Genomic DNA, 21,537 nt, shown 5'->3' on the forward strand with positions numbered 1-21,537 from the left:
GACCAAACAAAGCAGGCTTAAGAAAGCCTGGAATGAAAAAAAGAACCCTGAAAAACAGGAGTATTAGACAACTCTCTGAAGTTTTACTGCAAAAGGAAGTAAAGAAACAGAGAGGGAGCTGGAGCTACCACTTTAAAATCAAATCTGATTATGTCGGTCTTACAATCCTGGTTTTTTTGCATTTCACTCATAATTAGGACATTTGGGGAGCTTGGTGGGAGACGGCAGATGGACCAGAGATCCTGTTTATGCATCTAATACTGAAAGGATGTCATTTTATGCTGAGGGCAGTGGTGCCCCATCTACCCTGGAATGGGGTACCAGACTAGAAATAGAGAAATAAATTAGTAGGCTTTGTAGAAACTCAAGCTATAACCTACTGGGCAGTAGCAGTAGGAGAAAAATGTAAACAAAATTGGGAAATACTAAGAAGGCAGAAGTAACCACATTAAAAGTGGGGGATGAGGGAAAAGAAGAAGTCAAGAAGGCTCCAAAGTTTCAGCTTAAGAAATTGACTAGGACAGGGGTGCCTGGGTGGCTCAGTGGGTTAAATCCTCTGCCTTCGGCTCGGGTCATGATCCCAGGGTCCTAGGATCAATCCCTGCATCAGGCTCTCTGCTCAGCGGAGAGCCTGCTTCGTCCTTTCTCTCTCTGCCTGCCTCTCTACCTACTTGTGATCTCTGTCTGTCAAATGAATAAATAAAATCTTTAAAAAAAGAAAGAAAGAAAGAAACAGACAAGGACAGGTGCCATTCATTAAGACAAAGGAGGAGATGGTTTGAAGGAGATGAGAGATTGACTTTGGGACCTTAATATACATTAAGATGGTGAGAAAAGCTAAAGGAGTGAATGAATAAAAAAGGGACTAGGACAAGAATATAATCTTGGGGATATCAAGATTTAAGGAAAAAACAAAAGAGGAATCAAAGAAAATAGAAGAGTGTTTTATACTTGAAGTCAAGGAAAGAATTTTAAGAGAAGGGAATGCCAAATTGTGTAGAAGAAAAATTAAGATGTGGACTATAAAGATCCATTTGACAGAGAACAAAGATTTCTAGTAAATTTCAGCATAGCCAAAAGCTGGACTCTATCAGACAAAAAAATTCATAAAAGGTAAGTATTATAGGAACAAGTCTTTCAAAAAGCGTGGCTGGAAAGGGGAATGAAATTAGAAACACGATTATCTATATATTAGATCACCCTAAAGAATCTCCTGAAAACGGGTGACGTAGCAGAGACTGTCTCACTGCTCACTGAACCACTGCTCTTTTTCTCACAGAGGTACTGTGGAGTTACATACTCTAGCCCATCTTGCAGTTATGTGTAGCCATAACTGAGTTTTGCCCAATGTAAGGAGGACAGAAGCGATGCATGCCATTTCTAGATCTGGTCCATAAAACACACCTACCCGGGGATCCTTTTTTTCTTTCCCATCTGCTGGCTGAATGGAAAGGACTCTGAGGACGAGAGGAAGCAAAGCCACAGGATGAAAGGAGCAAGGCTCCCGCATGACTGCATGGAGCAACAATCACTCCCCTTACCTCACCCAGCCCTCCACGCCAACACCAACCGGACTATGATGTGAGGAGGAAATAACTTTTACTGTGTTAAGCCACTGACATTCTAAAGACATCTGTTACAGCAGTTAGTCTGCTCCAACTAAAATAGTTGGCCAGTATAAATAGGTGTGTGGCTTGGTGATCAATCAGACATGGTTACCAGACTTCAGTTGCTGGAGACTGACTGTATCTGCAATATTAAGACGGGAGTTTTCATCAAGGATCAATATTATATACAGTTTGAAAAAGAATATGCAAATAGGAGAAGGAAAATATGTGAACTGGGAAAGGAACATTCAATGAATAAGAATTTGTCAGTGACTATTCCGTAGCCGACCAGCAGCTGGCTCTTTGGTAGGCATGTACTGAATATTCTGATATAAGAAAATGATTTATGTGGTGATCTTAATTTTGTGACTTACCATTAAAATTACCCATTAATTTAGCTCCCCTTGTTCTGATCCAATGGTCATTAAGCAAATTCTATTTTGGAACTGTACGTTTTACTATAGGAGGGGTATAAATTGGCCAGTATACTTGCAAGTGTCGGGTTTCCCTGATAATTATGTTTCTTCTCATAACTGACATCAGTGTCTTGTGAGCATGATTAGTATAGCTCAGTCGCACTGAGCCTAATCTAATCAGAGACACCAAAAGAAAAATCAGAATTAACCTGGAAATTGAGTAACAGACCACTATGGTGTAACCATTACACGTAATATAAACCTTTAAGTCCAACCTGAGTGGTTAGCTATTCTCAACAGATGACTGATCTTCTAAGTTTTGTATTGTAACCTATGATGTCCTAGATCAGCACTTAATAAATTGGTTATCATTTGGAATTTTTATGGTAGAAATAGTAATCCAAGGATGCCTGAGTGGCTTGGTCAATTAAGCGTCTGTCTTCGGCTCAGGTCATGATCCCAGGGTCCTGAGATGGAGTCCCACATTGGGTTCCTGGCTCAGTGGGGAGCCTGCTTCTCCCTCTGCCTGTTGCTCTGCCTGCTTGTGCACAGTCTCTCTCTCTCTCTCTGACAAATAAATAAATAAAATCTTTAAAAAAAAAAGAAATATGAACCAATAAATTCAAAACTTGGCTAAACCATATATAAGTAATAGGGAGGTAACTCCTTTTAGAAATTTTTACTTTACTAATGAGAAATCTTGGAACCCAAAAGCTTAAGTGATTGGGTCAGGATTACACAGCAAGATAAAATCTAAAGCTCCTCATTAACTCAGTGAAGAAGGGTCAAAAGAAAAATAAGACTCCACTAGTAATTTCTAGGAATTCTAATAGAACTGGAAGAAATAGCCAAATAGTTAGGAAGGAAGGGCCTAACAGTGGTTAATTCTTAATGCAACTGCAAAGAGGTGCAATCAAATAAAATGTAACAATGTCAGTTAAAAGATAAAAGTATAGTGCAACCAATAAATAAGAATGCATAAAACTAAATCATGTTTTTACAAGGCAGAAATATAAGAATAAGATGTTAGCTTTACTACAGCAAAAATAAAACTCAAAACTTAAAAGTCCTTTAAACAAAGAACACTCAACAAAATAAAGCCCTTGTCTTAATGTCCCTTAATGTCCCAAACATTAAAAGTCCTTTAAACAAAGAACACTCAACAAAATAAAGCCATTGTCTTAATGTCCCAAAGAAATTTTTGAATTCTGTTTAACCATTCATCATCCATATCTATTATAAAGAATGAAACCAAATTTCAAAATGCCCTTAATAAGCAAATGATTAATAATTAACATTCTTTTATTGTTTTAAAGATTTATTTATTTGAGAGAGAGAGAGAGAGAGAGACAGAGAATCTCAAGCAGACTCCGCACTGAGCACAGAGATGGACCTCACCACCCTAAGATCATAACCTGAGCCAAAACCAAGGGTCAGAGGCTTAACCAATTGAGCCACCTAGCTACCCCAACATTCCTTTAATACTAGAAGTACATGATCCCTTTTTTGCACTGTAGAAATCCCCCAAGTTTTAAAAACAGAAGTTTTCATAACTCATTTAGTGGCATAAACTGACTGAATTAACATGGCATAAGGCTACTCACAGTCTTTATTTATCCCAGAGTGAACTACTATGCTTTACTTGGTGGTAAACTGCATTTACATTAACAATATGCACACTTAAAATAGAGGTTTTCTGAGAAAGGCAAAAAAGATAAATTATATCAGTGCAGGATTTTCCCTATAAATTAACTTTTTATCTCTTTATTCCATGCAGTCAATATACAACATAGGCAAGTAACCTGAAAATTTAGCTTCAGTAATAGACTTACACATTTCGGCAAGATACAGGCTTCAGAAAACCAACTTCATTTCCAGTAAAATGTGTTTCATTGCCACCAAAATCCTTACAAGTTATGTTGGGTGCTGGAAAACAAGGAACTAAAGACGGGGGGGGGGGGGGTTAAAAAAAGCAAGAAACTACTGTTTTTTTCCACAGAAAAGGTATGTAATCATGTTTAAGACTAGTAGAAAGCAGAAGAAAAACAAAATTTTAACACACTACCTCCCAATATAACATCTGACATGAGACTTTAGATAAGAATATCTAAATAGGGGCGCCTGGGTGGCTCAATGGGTTAAAGCCTCTGCCTTCGGCTCAGGTCATGATCCCAGGGTCCTGGGATCGAGTCCCACATCAGGCTCTCTGCTCTGCTTAGAGCCTGCTTCCTCCTCTCTCTCTCTCTCTGCCTGCCTCTCTGCCTACTTGTGATCTCTGTCTGTCAAATAAATAAATAAAATCTTTAAAAAAAAAAAGAATATCTAAATAAAGGATAATACGATATAGTGGTCTCAACACAAAAATGTAAGAATTGTCACATTGGGTTTGATGCATGACCCTTCTAGTTCAATCTCCCGCCTCTGACTGTGGTGACAAGGGAAGAACTGCCCAGTATTACTGCCTTTTACTTCATCTTTAGGGTAAAGACACTTCTCAAATTTTTGTTGCTAACTCATAGGGTAATTTATTAAATTTAACATGATCTGATTTTGTATTTTCAGTTTATATTAATTCTTGCTGAAGACAGTTACTATATACTAAGATTCTTTTCATCTACCCTAAATATATTTTTTTTAATTATTTGTTTTTTGGGGTGCCTGGGTGGCTCAGTCATTAAGCTGCCTTCAGCTCAGGTCATGATCCCAGGGTTCTGGAATCAAGCCCCACATCAGACTCCCTGCTCAGCAGGAAGCCTACTTCTCCCCCTCCCCCTGCCTGTGTTATCTCTCTCACTTTGTCTCTCTCTGTCAAATAAATAGATAAAATCTTCTTTAAAAAATTATTTGTTTGTTCATTTTATTTGTTTATTAAGTAATCTCTATGCCCAACATGGGGCTTGACTATACCACCCCAAGATTAAGAGTCACATGCTCTACTGACTGAGCCAGTGAGGCGCCCCCCCACCCAGATTACTTATTCTAAATGTATTTATTTCTCTATTCCCTCTCAGAATTGATGTAGCATATCATTTTAGCATTTAGCATTTTCAATCTTTACTCCTACTCCAGATGACATAATAAGAGGAATACAGAGCTTACTGTGTGCTAGGCAGGAGCTATCCTGAAGCCTTTATTGCTTCAATGTATAAAGAGCAAGAACTTTGGAATGAGAATGACCTATGTGCATTGCTTCTTTCAGGACCTTGGATTCCTTGTAGATAAAAGCAGCACTTCTACTTCCTAGTACTTCTTCTTTTTTTTTTTTTTTTTAAAGATTTTATTTATTTATTTGACAGAGACAGATCACAAGTAGGCAGAGAAGCAGGCAGAGAGAGAGAGGTAGAAGCAGGCTCCCTGCTGAGCAGAGAGCCCGATGCGGGACTCGATCCCAGGACCCTGAGATCATGACCTGAGCCGAAGGCAGCGGCTTAACCCACTGAGCCACCCAGGCGCCCTCCTAGTACTTCTTCTACTTCTTTTATTTCCTAGTACCATTGTGGAGATTAAATATGATACAAAGTACCTAGCACAAGGCACAGCATAGAGCAGTTATTCAGTAAATGTTATTTCCATTTCCTCCTTCACCATTTCTGATTAAAAGGTACTAATGCTTTTAGGCTAGTTTCAGACTGCTTATCTCTATGCTTAGTATCAATAATTACAGGATTGGTGTTTTTGTTTTGTTTTAAGATTTTATTTATTTGACAGATCACAAGTAGGCAGAGAGGCAGACAGAGAGAAGAGGGGGAAGTATGTTTAAATGTTCAAAAAAAAAAAAAAAGTGGGGGGTGGGGGGATGGCGGGGTGGCTCAGTCAGTTAAGCTTCTGCCAAAGTGTCTGCCTTCATTAGGCTCAGGTCATGATCCCAGGGTCCTGAGATCACATCCAGATCCTTGCTCAGTGGGGAGCCTGCTTCTCCCTTTGCCTGCTGTTCTCTCTGCTTGTGCTCTCTCTCTCTCTCTCTCTCTCTCTCTGACAAATAAATAAAATCTTTTAAAATTTTTTTTAAAATAAAAAAAGCAAAATTCAGAAAAAAAATTTTGTTTTAAGATTTTATTTTATTTATTTGACAGAGAGAGATCACAAGTAGGCAGAGAGGCAGGCAGAGAGAGAAGGAAGCGGGTTCCCTGCTGAGCAGAGAGCCTGATGCGGGACTCGATCCCAGGACTCCGAGATCATGACCTGAGCCGAAGGCAGCGGCTTAACCCACTGAGCCACCCAGCCGCCCGCAAAATTCAGAAAATTTACATCAATTTTAGGATAAGTAAACATAATATCTGAGGATCTGGTAATCAATTCCTTTAAAGACACCTGTTATGGGCTGAATTATGTTCCCTCCAAAAGTGCTAATCTTCAATAGCTCAGAGTATAACCATATTTGGAAGTGAGGTCTTTGCAGGTTTAACCAAGTTAAAATGAAGTCATTAGGGTGGGCCCTATTCCAATAAGACTGTTGTCCTTATGAATAGGGCAAATCACATGCATATATAACAGGGAGAAGATGACTTGAAGACAGACAGAATGCTAGGTGAGGACAGAGGCAGACACCAGACTGATGCAGTTACAAGCCAGGGATGCCAAGGATTGCGGCCCACCAGCAGCAGGTCAGAAGAGGGGAGGATATATTCCACCAGAGTCTGAGAGGGAGGAGGGCCCTGCCAACACCTTGATCTCAGATTTCTAGCCTCCAGAACTGAGACCATCGATGTCTGTTGTGACACATCTTATAATGGCCCTGGGGAACTACTTCAATAATGATACCTGTTTACCTCTTGAAAAGCTCTGTCTACCTCCAGGAGTATGTATACAAGAGTTTAGGCATCAGGCACATAAACCAAAGAGGTGTCTGGTTTAAAAAGTTAGTTTTTTGCCTTGATGAAGACCATTCTACCTCCACAAAGAAGTGACAGGTAGGAAATATAAACAGGAGTTTTTCCTCAACATGGATCTTTAATTTTTTTTAAATTATCAAAGTAGTAAGTTCTGGATTGGCAAACTGTGCCATAAAACAGAACTTTATTGCAAAATTTTAGATAATCTTCCTCTAAAGGTACTACCTTGCACTTACTTGCTCAGTTTGAAGCTCTTTCTTGTCTTTTTTTTTTTTAAAGATTTTATTTATTTATTTGACAGAGAGAGATCACAAGTGGGCAGAGAGGCAGGCAGAGAGAGAGAGAGGAGGAAGCAGGCTCCCCGCTGAGGAGAGAGCCGGATGCGGGACTCGATCCCAGGACCCTGAGATCATGACCCGAGCCGAAGGCAGCGGCTTAACCCACTAGCCACCCAGGCGCCCTCTTTCTTGTCTTATAGCCTTGTGAGATCTTCCGGCAGACTATCTAAAATCAGATCTTAAAGAGACAGTTGCAATGCAAAATGCTGTAATTATGATTCCAGTTAGGGTTACTGTCCAATACATCTTGCTAATAAAAATGCATTGTTTTTTGAGATGAGTTTCTTGTACATTCAAAAACTCAAACATTGATAGGTGAGTTGTAAAAAGGCCTTATAAAAATATTAAATATTAAGGGATGCCTGGGTGGCTCAGTTGGTTAAGCAGCTGCCTTCGGCTCAGGTCGTGATCCCGGTGTCCTGGGATCGAGTCCCGCATCGGGCTCCTTGCTCGGCAGGGAGCCTGCTTCTACCTCTGCCTCTGTCTGCCTGTGCTTGCTCTCTCGCCATCTCTCTCTGATAAATAAATAAAATCTTCTTAAAAAAAATTTAAAAAAAAATTAAATATTAAGAAATCATACCTTTCTATTTTCAATTAGACACTATTCTTTGAATCATAAATTTTGAAAATTACAGTTTTCAATGATATTTTATCATTTCTTTTTAATTTTTTTAAAAGATTTTATTTATTTATTTGACAGACAGAGATCACAAGTAGGCAGAGAGGCAGGCAGAGAGAGAGGAAGGGAAGCAGGCTCCCCGCTGAGCAGAGAGCCCAATGCAGGGCTGGATTCCAGGACCCTGGGATCATGACCTGAGCCAAAGGCAGAGGCTTTAACCCACTGAGCCACCCAGGCGCCCCGATATTTTATCATTTCTTAATAGGAAATTACTTATATTTGACATGAGACATATGATAGTAAAATGCTCAATGCTCCAGATTCAGAACCTCAGGAAAGCTACAAACAGTGGAAGGAGGTGCCAGAATGAAGAGGAAACCATATTGCTATAAGGATTCTAAAGTTTGAGAGAAGTATGAGCTAATTATTTCAAGGGATGAAAATTAAGTATTTTAGTGAGGAAGGATAAGCTGCTGCTCTAAGTACACACAGAGATTACATGAGAAAATAATAAGAGAAACATCAATACTGATTTAATCAGACTTCTTTGAATTGACAGTGAACTCCAAAGAGTAAGACTTCAGAACTGGACAAATCTGAATTTAAATCTAAACTCTGTCAACTTAACAAGTCTGTTCCATTGGGCAAGTTACAAAACCTCTCTGAATCTTGTTTTTATCACCTATGAAATGTGGATATTACTCTTGCAATGGTATAGGTATGTAGTAAAAGCATATGGTATGTAAAACATAATATTTGGTTAGACAAAGTATTCAACAAGTATTAGGTTCTCTACTCTAGCAAATTAGAGAACTTCAATACTGAGAAAACTAAGAATGAACCTGACATGAGAAATGAATTATAACACTGGGAGTGGCTGTAACACTAAGGGAAGATTTTGTGTAATGAAATTAATCAATCAAAAGAAGGCCACAATTCTAGAGTTTGTTTTTACATCCTTTATAATTTCTTTTGTCCCCTGCTTTTTTTTTTTTTTTTTTAAAATAGTCTCTACCCAACATGGGGCTTGAACTCATGATCCCGAGATTAAGAGCTGTGTTTTCTACTGACTGGGCCAGCCAGGTGTCTTACTGACCCTTATTTTTTAAAAATCCTATTAAGTAAACAAAACTAGTAATAAGTTCCTTTTTTTCTAGAGTCTAAGAAAGGATGACTTGACAAAAGCCTACAAGCAAGTAAGGATCTGGAAATCCTAAGCTAACACTCATTATTTCTTAATCAATATTCTTCCCATTATACCATAATTCCATGCTTACATTGATTTCAGGAACAAGCAAAAATAAATCAATATGATAATACTAAAAAAGCCAGTTACCAATAAATGTTAACTAGTAGACAAAATTAAGCAACTTGCTACAACCTGAAAACTACTCAATTCTCAGATTTCCTACAAAAACAAACAAAAAAAGTTTTGCCCTGGGGGCACCTGGGTGGTTCAGTCATTAAGCATCTGCCTTTAGCTCAGGTGTTGGTCTCAGGGTCCTGGGATCAAGCCCCGCATCAGGCTCCCTGCTTGGCGGGAAGCCTGCTTCTCCCTCTTCTACTCCCCTGCTTGTGTTCCTTCTCTCGTTGTCTCTCTAATAAATAAATTAAACCTTAAAAATAAAAATGTTTTGCTCTGGCCAATGTCTTTGATTTAGATGGCATCTGTTTAAACCAGTAAGTACATAGTATTCTCGATTATAAAAAGTAGCATTATTTTTTAAATGAAAAAAAGCTATCAGAAATAATGACGTTTCATAACGATCAAAGGACTGACCTAAGGAGTAAGACATTTGGGATCCTATTCCAGTTAACATCATGGGTCTGGACTATATTCTTGATCTGTCAGATTTAAGGGTTAAAACCTGATCTTAAGATCCTGTACTGCAAAAAAATTCTATAAAAGCATTACTTAGTCATTTGATAAAATTAGAATACGGATGGTAAAATACATATATTAGTATTAAATTCACTAAAGTTTATAGCAACCACATTATCTCTGTTGTTAGGGAAAACACACAAACATGGGGCAAAATCCATATAAATTGAGAGAGAGAGAGGATGTGTGAGCACACAATGATAAAGCAAGAATAATGTGTTTACAACTGGTGAATCTGGGCAAAAGATGTATGGGTGTTCTCTGTACTATCTTTTTCTTTTTTTTTTGAAAGACTTTATTTATTTGTCAGAAAAAGACAGACAGACAGAGATAGAGCAAAATTAGCAGGAGCAGCAGGCAGACAGAGAAGCAGGCTCCCTGCTAAGCAAGGAGGCTGATGCAGGACTCAATCCCAGGACTCTGGGATCATGACCTGAGCCAAAGGTTGACGCTTAACCAACTGAGTCATCTAAGCATTCCCCTTTGTACTACTCTTATTCTTCCAACTTTTTTGTAAGCTTGAAAATATCTCCAAGTAGGGGCGCCTAGGTGGCTCAGTAGGTTAAACATCTGACTCTTGATTTCAGCTCAGGTTATGATCTCAGGTTCATGAGATGGAATCTCACTGTCAGGATGCAGGCTAGGCATGGAGTCTGCCGGAGATTCTCTTTCTCCCTCTGCACACATTTCTCCCTCACCCTGAGCTTGTGCACGTGTTCATACTCTCTCTTAAAGTAAATAAAAATTATTTTAAAAAGAAAAAAGACATTATTTCCAAATTAAAAATCTAAAAATAACACACTCTTTGCATAACTAACTTATGTTGTTAGAAGTTAGGCTAATGGTTATCCATTACAGGAGAATACTGAGTATAAGAGAGCATGATGGGGCTTTCAGTATGTTAATAAAGTTATTTCTTGATTTGGAAACATTCACAAATGTGTTTAGCTTGAGAAAAGTCATTTGAGTTACACTTATGTGTACTTTCCTATAAATGTATTTCAGGGTACCTGGGTGGCTCCGTGGGTTGAGCCTCTGCCTTCGGCTCAGGTTGTGATCTCAGAGTCCTGGGATCAGGTCCCGCATCAGGCTCTCTGCTCAGCGGGGAGCCTGCTTCCCCCTCTCTCTCTGCCTGCCTCTCTGCCTACCTGTCATCTCTGTCTGTCAAATAAATAAATAAATCTTAAAAAAAAATAGATATATGTATTTCAATAAAAACTTAACAAAATAAAAAAGACCTGCCAAAGGACCAGAGCAAAATTTTCTAGAGATGTAGTCTAAATAGTTTTGTATTTCACTGATTGAAAAAGGGAAAACACTTGCCTATGTATGTCTGTACAATCTAGACAGAAGACTCTTTGAGCGTAGAGATTATGTCTTCTTTCATTTATTATCTATACCACCTAGTAGAAGCTTACTATGTAATTTCTCAATAAATACAGTAAGTATATAATTTCTTAATAAATAATAAATACCTTATACTTTTTTAAGGTATTAGTCTTGATCCAGTTATTTTACTCAATTATCAAATTATTCATTATAATTCATATCTCATTAAATAAATATGCTTGTTAGTTGGCATTGGGCTAAATGGAATCTATTTTTCTTTTTAATTATAAGAGTTTATTTGAGCAAAAATCAATTTGAATTGGGCTGTGCCAAACTGGAAGTGGTTAGAGTACTCCGCCCCACCTGTAAGAGTTAGAAGACTCCTATAGAGAAGTGGAAGCAAAGCAAGGAAGTTATTTTTGATTGGTTATACCTTAAGAATTTGCCTTATTTGGGAAGGTCTCACTGACTACTTGTGATAGGCTGTCCTTGTGTTTTTATTTTTATTTATTTATTTATTTTAAAGATTTATTTATTTATTTGACAGACAGTGCACAAATAGGCAGAGAAGCAGACAGAGAGGAGGAAGCAGGCTCCCCACTGAGCAGAGAGCACCATGTGGGGCTCGATCCCAGGCCCACGATCATGACCCAAGCCGAAGGCAGAGGCTTCAACCCACTGAGCGACTCAGGCGCCCCAAGTTTTTATTTTGTATATTAAAGTATATAGCTGACAAAATGTTACATTAATTTCAGGTGTACAACATACTGATTAGACAAGTCTATACATTGTGCTATACTTACAAATGTAGATACCATCTGTTCTGTTACAATACCAGTGATTTCCCTATGCTATACCTGACATCCCTGTGACTTAACTCATTCTATAACTGGAAGTCTATATCTCTAATTGGGAACCATTTTAAGATCACATTAATTTCATGTTACAGTTGAATTACTTAGCCTTTGGTCCCAATTCTTCTATCCTGAAATTACCCTATTATAAAACATTGTTCTTATTCATCCCTACCAAAATGTACTATTAAAGAAAACTAAACTGAGTTTGAGGATTCTGTAATAGTCCTTCGTATACACGAAGTGAGAAAATAGAGGAAGAACAATCTTGGTTGGAGGCTGAGAAAGATCATTTAACTCACACTTTTCACAACTCTTTTTTTTTTTTTTTTTAAGATTTTATTTATTTATTTAACAGACAGAGAGTAGGAAGAAAGGCAGGCAGAGAGAGCAGGGGAAGCAGGCTCCCTGCCAAGCAGAGAGCCTGATGTGGGGCTTGATCCCAAGACCTTGGGATCATGACCTGAGCTGAAGGCAGAGGCTTAACCCACTGAGCCATCCAGGCGCCCCACTTTTCACAACTCTTAATATTTTTCTCCTCTTAATCAGTTCCATGTTAGGACACAAAAAACACATTTTACAGGTCACTTAGATGTCCTCTCTGATCAGGACTCAGAAGTGATTCACCATGACTAGTCTACTAGCCCTTGTATGTTTTAAAAGGCAAAAAAGAAAAACTTCCCATAGCCAGACAGTCTCATGAGCATTGGGCTGTGACGGCAGAATCTCTCCCAGCTCTCAGCTAGATACCAGTGTCATGTACAAATTGTACATCCATATGCAGCCACCCTGTGACTCATCTTTGTCTCAGAAACTTTATTTTCTTCTTAAAATCATGACAATGATTTAAAGTAATTTATTTATTAATCTACATTTTACATACATTCCCACATTCAATACGGCACTTGATTTCTTCTCTCCAAATGAATAATCATATCATTTCCTTTTATAGGAAACCTTCCTTTTAATGTCCTGTAGCTCTTCACTTACATCAACTATGAGTATTTACCTGAGAAGCCATGATAGTACCATAATACTTCCAAGTCCTTTTACTTCCTACTAGTCTGATCAATTGATTTTGTATGTTTATAAACTTACTTATTAATAACTGCACCAGTGGATTCAAAGTTATTTTACACAAGAGACTCCTAAATGAAGGGCAAAGCTCTTTGGGGCAGAAAACTATTCTTTTTATTGCATAATTCTCTTCAAAATCCTCATACCTACAAAGAACCCTACAGGCTAGAAAATGCTTTTTGAGATAGGTAGCTCCCTGCTTCTTAATTTAGTTAGATACCTGAGACAAACAGTATTCACAGATTTCTAATATCTTTCATATAAATGGTTGAGTATCTGAGAATCAAGTCTTCATTATATATGTTAACTGTAATCTGTGTCCCAAAAGCACAACATAAAAGACTGAACTGTAAAACAGATAAATCAGAGTATACTTATAAATTAATTCAAAAAACAAAGTTCCTTTAATACATCTAAATTAAACAAATGTATACATATTAAGCAATATCTACTATACAAATCATATATATATACATATATGTAAAACCTATTACTGTTTATATGGTAAAACCTTACTACTTCTGAATAGTAGCTAAATGCCAATTATAAAAGTTTAACACAACTTATTTTCAATTATCTTTGCTGACTATAACTGGGTTAGTAGTGTGCCAAAATATAAAGATATAAACAGATAAAAGATTTGCTTTTTAAAATATGTACGAATTCATAATCAAGCAATTATTTGAATATGTTGAAAAACGTGAAAGTTTTTTGCTATAAGAAAAACAATTACTTCAATCTCATTTATATAACGAATCTGTTTGAGAGATTTCATTTAAAAAGAAAATATCAGTTACTGTTTTATTTCCTGCCTAATTCATAAAACAATCAGTATATATTCAATAGGTGCTCTTTTCTGGGGCGCCTGGGTGGCTCTGTGGGTTAAAACCTCTGCCTTTGGCTCAGGTCATGATCCCAAGGTCCTGGGATCGAGCCGTGGCATCGGGCTCTCTGCTCACCAGGGAGCCTGCTTCTCTCTCTCTCTCTCTCTCTAGTCTGCCTCTCTGCCTACTTATGATCTCTGTCAAATAAATAATAAATAAAATCTTTAAAAAAAAAAAATAGGTGCTGGGGCGCCTGGGTGGCTCAGTGGGTTAAGCCTCTGCCTTCAGCTCAGTTCATGATCCCAGGGTCCTGGGATGGAGCCCCCGCATCGGCTCTCTGCTTAACGGGGAGCCTGCTTTCCCCTCTCTCTCTGCCCGCCTCTCTGCCTACTTGTGATCTCTGTCAAATAAATAAATAAAATCTAAAAAAAAAAATAGGTGCTCTTTTCTCAAAATAATACCATGTAACTGCCATCATTATGTACCATGCCAAACAAGAAGGCTAAATAGTTCCAACATACATCTGTCTGCCTCCCTTCCAATACATGCCCCTATAGAAGAAAAGACCCATCAGAACAATTCATTAGTTTTTATCTGGCTTTCTACATAATTTAGAATAACAGAAGTGCCCCAAAATCATTAGACTGAGAGTGGTATCTATTATCAAAACATCTCTATAATAGTAAAAAAAAAAAAAAGAAGAAGAAAATACTGATGCATATTTAAAATCCTAACTGTATTGTTTTCATACTTAGGATGTACCTAAGTTTATTTTACTACTGTATATGGGTGATATAACTTTGCATTGGACCTGACGGCGCTAATGGTCCCATTTTAAATTCTTTTTGAGTAATTAAAAATTAAGTTAAGAAGCATCTCTGCATAAGCTACATAAACTGCTTTCAAAGGTTTAAAAAAAATGAAAATACAAAACTCCCCAATTCACAAAACCAAGAATAACACTCTTCTTAAATATTAACAACCCTTAGCAAGTTGTCCAATTTAAGTTGTTCTAGAAACTGAGTAATGTTTTAACTCAAGAAAAAGCACACATTTATTATTTTTAGTGATCATACACTGATTTATGAAGTAATGTTTCAAAAATTGTTTTTAAAAACATGTTTCTGGAAATCTTACCATGAGCTGTGTAGTTTGTACAGTTAACTGGTTCTTGTGTAGCATCATTTATTTTTGGATCTTTACAAATATATCTGAGAAAAGTTAAGGAAATATGAACCACATTCCAACACAAAACATTAACATCTTATCTTTAATATCTTGTATTACATACTCATGTTTACATTCACATGTTAAAAAAAAAGCTGTTGGTTGGTCCAAAGCAACAAGCACAACCACAAATATACTTTCAGCATCACTAAATACTACTTGAACAGTAATTTATTACAGGAAAAGTGTATTAACTTAATACATGTTAAAAGCTCTAGCCAAAGATGCCATCCTTAAAGAACATCAGTCAGGGTTTAAGCATAGAGCATAAAGGAATACTGGAAATTAAAATCTTTACCAAATTATTTTAAGAAGGCTTCAGGTTAAAAAAAAAAATCAATTTCCAAGCATTTGATTGAACTAATTTATGGGGCCCCATAGTATCGTCACATACCTAACTTCATATAGTACAAATAAATAACCCTGTGAAGTAAATACTATTATTCCCATATTACAGAAGCACAAACTGAGGCTCAAAGTTTGAGATACCTATCCAAAGTCATGTAACAAGTAATAGGGAGTAAAATCAGGTTTCCTGATTCCAAGCCTACAGTGCCTTCCATTAGACTGCAGAGAAGATAGCCCTTTTAGGTGAATCTTCAGTCTCCCCAACAGGATCTTAAGTTTTGATAATAGGTATAATAACTGTCCTCTAATTTCAAAACACTTGCAGTTGGCTTTTGTTTCCTAAATATTTTATTGACACTAAAATGGGATAAATAAGGTGTTTGCCTTATTTATCTGGTACCTGTTTAAGGTTTGTTAAGCACTACTGGAAACCTCATCTTCAGGCCAGGAGTAGCAGACATTCTCCAGTCTTCATCACCAAATGATCAGCCACATCTCTCTAGGGCTCAAATTGTACAATTCTTCATACAATCCAATTATTTCTTAGAATTGCTCTGATATTTTTACCAAAAAAGACTCAACTTACTAGGTCAGTGATTCTCAAATTCCAAGCATAATGGTATTCAGCAAATTGCAGCTATTCTGTAAGCCATCTAATAATGGCTGCCTCTCCCCAACTCACATAAAAACACTACAGGATAGAATTTTCTTAATTTTAAAATTTTGTCTCCTAGTCTTTCTCCTATCTCTGGCTTCTGTTACTAATTTTTCTGCTCTGCAATTTGTATAAAATGATCTAATTTTGTACAAAAGTAGCTATTTTGACTGTAACTCCCATTTCATAAGGGCTCCTCCCTTCAGCAGAGCTATTACAATGAACTGTTCCACTTAACCCTTTCAGCCTCAGTTTCCTCATCTGTAAATAAATAACATAGATAGTCCTTATTATGTGCCAGGCTTTGTTCTATATGATTCACTTGCACTAATTTCTCACAACAAACCTTTCAGTTGGTAACACTGTTCTCTTCATTCTTACTCAAGAGAAAACAGAGTTCAGATAATTGGCCCACAGTTACAACATGGAGAAGGAGTTTGCCCCCTGACAGTCTGGCATCTTACGGAGTTTGAGGATGATGTAAGGTAATACGCACAGAGTTAATGATAACTGGGCAATATACAAGGGATATATCGTTATTAACTACTTGTCTCCGCCCCCAAGTCCTCAAACTTCTACAGTGGAACCTATCAATTTTCCTATTACTAAGGCCTAGAACAGGGCCTGGCATACTTCCGGATCTGGGTGTTTGCTGAATAAGCCCACCAGTAATTAATTAATTAATAATAAAAATAGGTGAATTAGGAGACGAGGCACTAACCATCAGTAAAATTCCAAGGAAAATCACACAGGGTGACCGCTGTTCTTCCCACCCTCACATCTCTTTTCACCCCCAGAGTCCGTCCGTCCTTAAAAGCCACAAGTCACCGATCCCTTAAGCCAACCCTGGCCCGCGCTGAGGGCCGCGACCCACTTGCGACCCCTAATCTACCTCGCCCCCAAAGCGGGAGGGAGCTCCTCACAGAGGATATTGTCCCAATTTGAGGTCCTCGCATTTAAGCGTCTCCTCGCCACCGGCGGCGGCGATCGCAGCAGCTCCCCAAGGTCCCGTGGTGACTGACACGAACCACAGGACACCCAGGACCTGGGCGGCCAGGGCCTCCGGAGTAGCCGGCCCAGACGGCCTGGTGGCCGCCATGCTGGGAACCGGCGCGTCCCCCACAGCTTCCGGTTCCGCCTTTGCGTAGGCGGGGACCGGAGCAGGGCGGAGGGATTGAACCTCTTAAAGGGACGGTGGCTCGTCTGGAGGCCGGTTTCTTCCCCTACCGGGTCTCGGTTTTTTTGTTTCGTTTTGTTTTTTTTTTTTTAAGATTTTATTTATTTATCAGAGAGAGAGGGGGAGAGAGCGAGCACAGGCAGACAGAATGGCAGGCAGAGGCAGAGGGAGAAGCAGGCTCCCCGCCGAGCAAGGAGCCCGATCCCACGACGCTGGGATCCTGACCCGAGCCGAAGGCAGCTGCTTAACCAACTGAGCCACCCAGGCGTCTTCGGGGCCTCGGTTTTACCTGCGGGTGCTGTGATTTGTCTTCCTCAAGAAGGCTCGCTTTGAGGCTCATTGGCCCTGCACCCACTGCTTCCTCCCGAGCTAACCCTGTGTGACTTTTCCTCCTACAAATGTGCGGCGGCACCCGGCGATTTGTTAAGAGCTTTACAAACATTGTCTCGGATAGTCCTGTTACGATTTGAGTTTACTGATAATGAGCCGGGCTCAACGTCGCTGAAAAACAGACCGACCTTAGTTACTGAATTGGAATCAAGTTGATAATTTGCCCGATTTCAGAATCTGTGCTCTTACTATGATGATAGAATGACCTATCTGTTCGCTTAGACAAGAACTTATGGAGGGCTTATACAGAACTTAAGAAATCTATCACAAAAATAGGCATTACACTTTTAATTCTAATACTGGATATTTATGTGAGCGAGAGGGCCTATAAGAAAAGGAGATTAAAGAATTTACAACCACACAAGTGAAAAGTTGGATTTTTTTTTTCTCTCCATCTCTTCTTTTAGAATTTCTGTATGTTCTAAAAATTCTGTAGTGGGGATATCTTTTATTCTGGGCAGCACATTTACTTTCTTTAGTGAAAGTTTAAGCCATTTTCTCTAACGTAAAAACATTCGGATTTGGTGCAGCCTCATTCACAGTAGCACTAATTTTGAAGAATTGCGTTATGCAGTGTTTCTCAAATTTTAGGGACAATCAGAGTTATCTGGAAGCTTTTTTCAGACACCAAGAATGGGACCCACCCTCATTTCAGATTATGAAAATTTAGGGTGGGGCAGGAAAATTTACATATGTCACGAGCTTCCAAATGATGCTGAGATTGCTAGTCCAGACCCGACACTTTGAGAAGCACGGATAAGGTATTATGTGAAGTATCATTTTGGAATGGGAAGACATGAAATTTTTTGCAATAATATTTTGGTAGTGTAACTACAGTTAAAATTTTTCTTAAACCAATTTTTCCGCATTACTGTGCTATTTTTTTTTTGAAGATTTTATTTAAAGTAATTTCTATACCTGAGGTGGGGTTTGAACCTACAACCAGGAGATCAAGAGTCACAGATGCCGCTACTATGGTACTTGCAAATTAAAATATTTATGTTTTTTTAAAAAGTGCTTAATTAAAGATTTAAATGGTAGGAAATTTGAAATTTACTAGTTCAATTTTTAAACTTCCTGTTTTGACTTCTCTTCTCTCTTTCCTCCCTTTATCCTTCCCTTTTTTCTTTCTCACTCTTTCCCTCCATAGAAATATTTATCAACCATTTACTGTGTACCCAACATCTAGTGAGACCTTACAGACTCAAAAAATGAAGAGATGAGAACCCAGTAATTAAACATTTTATGTTTACTAGGGGAAAAGATAAACAGTTAAAGTACTGTTTGATAATTGTTAAAATAGAAGCTTGTACTAGTTACTGTAGTAGGACAAGGGTTTTGATTAAGATATTTCCCCAAAAAACAGTACTTGGTACACAATGTTTTTGATTTTGTTTTTGTTTTTAAGATTTTATTAATTTGATAGACAGAGATTGTAAGTAGTCAGAGAGGCAGGCAGGGAGAGAGGAAGCAGGCTCCCTGCTGAGCAGAGAGCCCTATGTGGGGCTGGATCCCAGAACCCTGAGACTATGACCTTAGCGGAAGGCAGAGGCTTTAACCCACTGAGCCAGCCAGGCGCCCCAAATGTTTTGTAACTAGTATAAGAACAATTAAAAATCCAGTCCAGTGGGGCACCTGGGTGGCTCAGATGGTTAAATGTCTGTCTGCTCAGGTCATGATCTCCAGCTCAGCAGGGAATCTGTTTCTCCCTCTCCCTTAGCCTCTTGTGCGCGCTCTCTCTCTCTCAAATGAACAAATAAAATCTTTTAAAAAAATAAAATCTTTTAAAAAATAAAATAGGGACGCCTGGGTGGCTCAGTTGGTTAAGCAGCTGCCTTCGGCTCAGGTCATGATCCCAGCGTCCTGGGATCGAGTCCCACATCAGGCTCCTTGCTCTGTAGGGAGCCTGCTTCTCCCTCTGACTCTGCCTGCCACTCTGTCTGCCTGTGCTCGCGCTCTCTCTCTCTCTCTGACAAATAAATAAATAAAATCTTAAAAAAAAATAAAATAAAAATAAAAATAAAATAATTAATTAAAAATCCAAGCCAAATTGGAGGAACACAGTTGTCTCTTCATAGGATACATGACCATCTAAAATCATAGAGCTTAGAAAACTACTAACTTTAAGTTAAAATAATATCGATGATGCATATAATATACAACTCAACCACCATCTCTCAGCCTCATCCTGAGATGAAATTTAGCAAAGGGGTTGGGGTCAAGAATTGGCTAAAATCCTGGGATAAGTTTCAGAATATCAGCTACTATATTATCTAGTAATAAGACATTGGCTTTGCGTTTTGACTACCATTTTGATCTACTTTCAAAATGTTCTAGTTTGATTTTCAAAATACAATCTAAAGATAATCAGAATGTGAAAGGAAGACTTTCTAGACTGAGTTTATTGAAAGTACAACTAAATTAGCTATTTTCCTGATGACTACAGGAATATTGCTGATCTTTGTATTTGTATCATTTTTCGTCTAGATTTGAACAATTAACTGTCTGAAAATGCTTATGCTTTGCTGATTAATCCCATGACAAAATCTATTTTTATGATTCTAATGATTACCTTCATTTTCTCCTGGATGTGTAAACTGAAAAGAACAAAAGAGTCTCACACAAAAGTAAAAAAAAAAAAAATAGAGAATTTTTAACTCTTGAACTGATGGTACACTTAAAAATTCACTTTCTCAGGTCACTGCCCACATTCTCCACCAAAAATACAAATAAATACCCCCCCATCACTTTTCCTTCTTACTACTGCCCCTTAATCTATTTTCTTTTGGCTCAGTAAAATACATTATTTCTTTGCACACATAGTCTCTGATCACATGATTACTACATAGTCTTGTTTTAGTAAGTTCTTAAATCTCAATCCTAAGTATGTTTTCAGTGACAAATTTCTTTGTCACATAAAAATTATATGGAATTCTATATGAAGCAAAGGACATGAATAACACAATCTGATATGGAAATTGCTATATAGAAACATTAGGAAAGATTATCAGTGAAGACTGAAGCAAAATTCCTCTGGGATTTAAGGGCTCTGTACATTGGCTCTTTCCATTCCTATTTCTAGCATAGACCTTATTATATTAACAGATCGTTTCACCCATCACAAAACTTCTAGAGGAAACCATCCTGGGGGTGCCTGCCTGGCTCGGTGGGTAGAGCATGCAATGCTTGGTCTTGGGGGTTTGAATTTCAGCCTCACATTGAGTGTAGAGATTACTTAAAAAAATAAATAAATAAATTTTTGGAAACAAAAAAGAAAAAAATTAAAAAACCAACCTGACTCCCCTTTCCATGGTTAGAACAGAAACATTAAGAGGTTAAAGACTGTTACCCTTCAAAATTTTTTCTTTTTCATTTGACTGTGATGGGCAATGTTTTCCTCTCATGGTAAGTTCATAGTATCAAAGCTCTGGTAGATTTTTTTTTTTTTTAAGATTTTATTTATTTGACAGACAGAGATCATAAGTAGGCAGAGCAGCAGGCAGAGAGAGAGAGAGGGGGAAGCAGGCTCACTGCTGAGCAGAGAGCCCAATGATGTAGGGCTTGATCCCAGAACCCTGGGATCTTGACCCGAGCCGAAGGCAGAGGCTTAACCCACTGAGCCACCCAGGCGCCCCCTGGTAGATTTTTATTTTAAGTTTTATTTATTTATTTTTAGTAATCTCTACACCCAATGTAGGGCTTGAATTTACAACACCCAGATCCAGTCATATGCCCCTCCCATGGAGCCAGCCAGGGTCCCTGGTAGATATTTAGCATATCTGGAATACTGCCAAGTCCATGCTTTTGTCTCTCAAGTACTTCTGCTTGCGTCCTCTCTTTGGTTCACCAGTCTAACTCCCTACTATCCAATTAACTTTGACTCATCATTCAATAAAACCTACTCTATGCCAAGTACATTTCTTCTTGAATGTTACGTTTAGGACCTAAAACTGACTCTACGA

At 38.2% G+C, this 21,537-nt stretch overlaps 1 protein-coding gene across 1 annotated transcript in view; it reads right to left on the reverse strand.

Moving 5' to 3' along the window:
* TM2D1 (TM2 domain containing 1) overlaps positions 1–17,127 on the reverse strand; it is a 45,864-nt gene extending 28,737 nt beyond the window's left edge. The window contains exons 1-3 of the mRNA XM_044238350.1: positions 16,941–17,127; positions 14,916–14,989; positions 3,856–3,964 (exon numbers count right to left, since the gene is read on the reverse strand). Coding sequence (XP_044094285.1) covers positions 3,856–3,964; positions 14,916–14,989; positions 16,941–17,107 — 350 coding nt within the window. The 5' untranslated portion in view covers positions 17,108–17,127. The remainder of the gene's footprint in view (positions 1–3,855; positions 3,965–14,915; positions 14,990–16,940) is intronic.
* Positions 17,128–21,537: the final 4,410 nt, after the last annotated feature.

Source organism: Neovison vison, chromosome 2, assembly GCF_020171115.1.
Source record: "Neovison vison isolate M4711 chromosome 2, ASM_NN_V1, whole genome shotgun sequence".
Classification (NCBI taxonomy): domain Eukaryota; kingdom Metazoa; phylum Chordata; class Mammalia; order Carnivora; family Mustelidae; genus Neogale; species Neogale vison.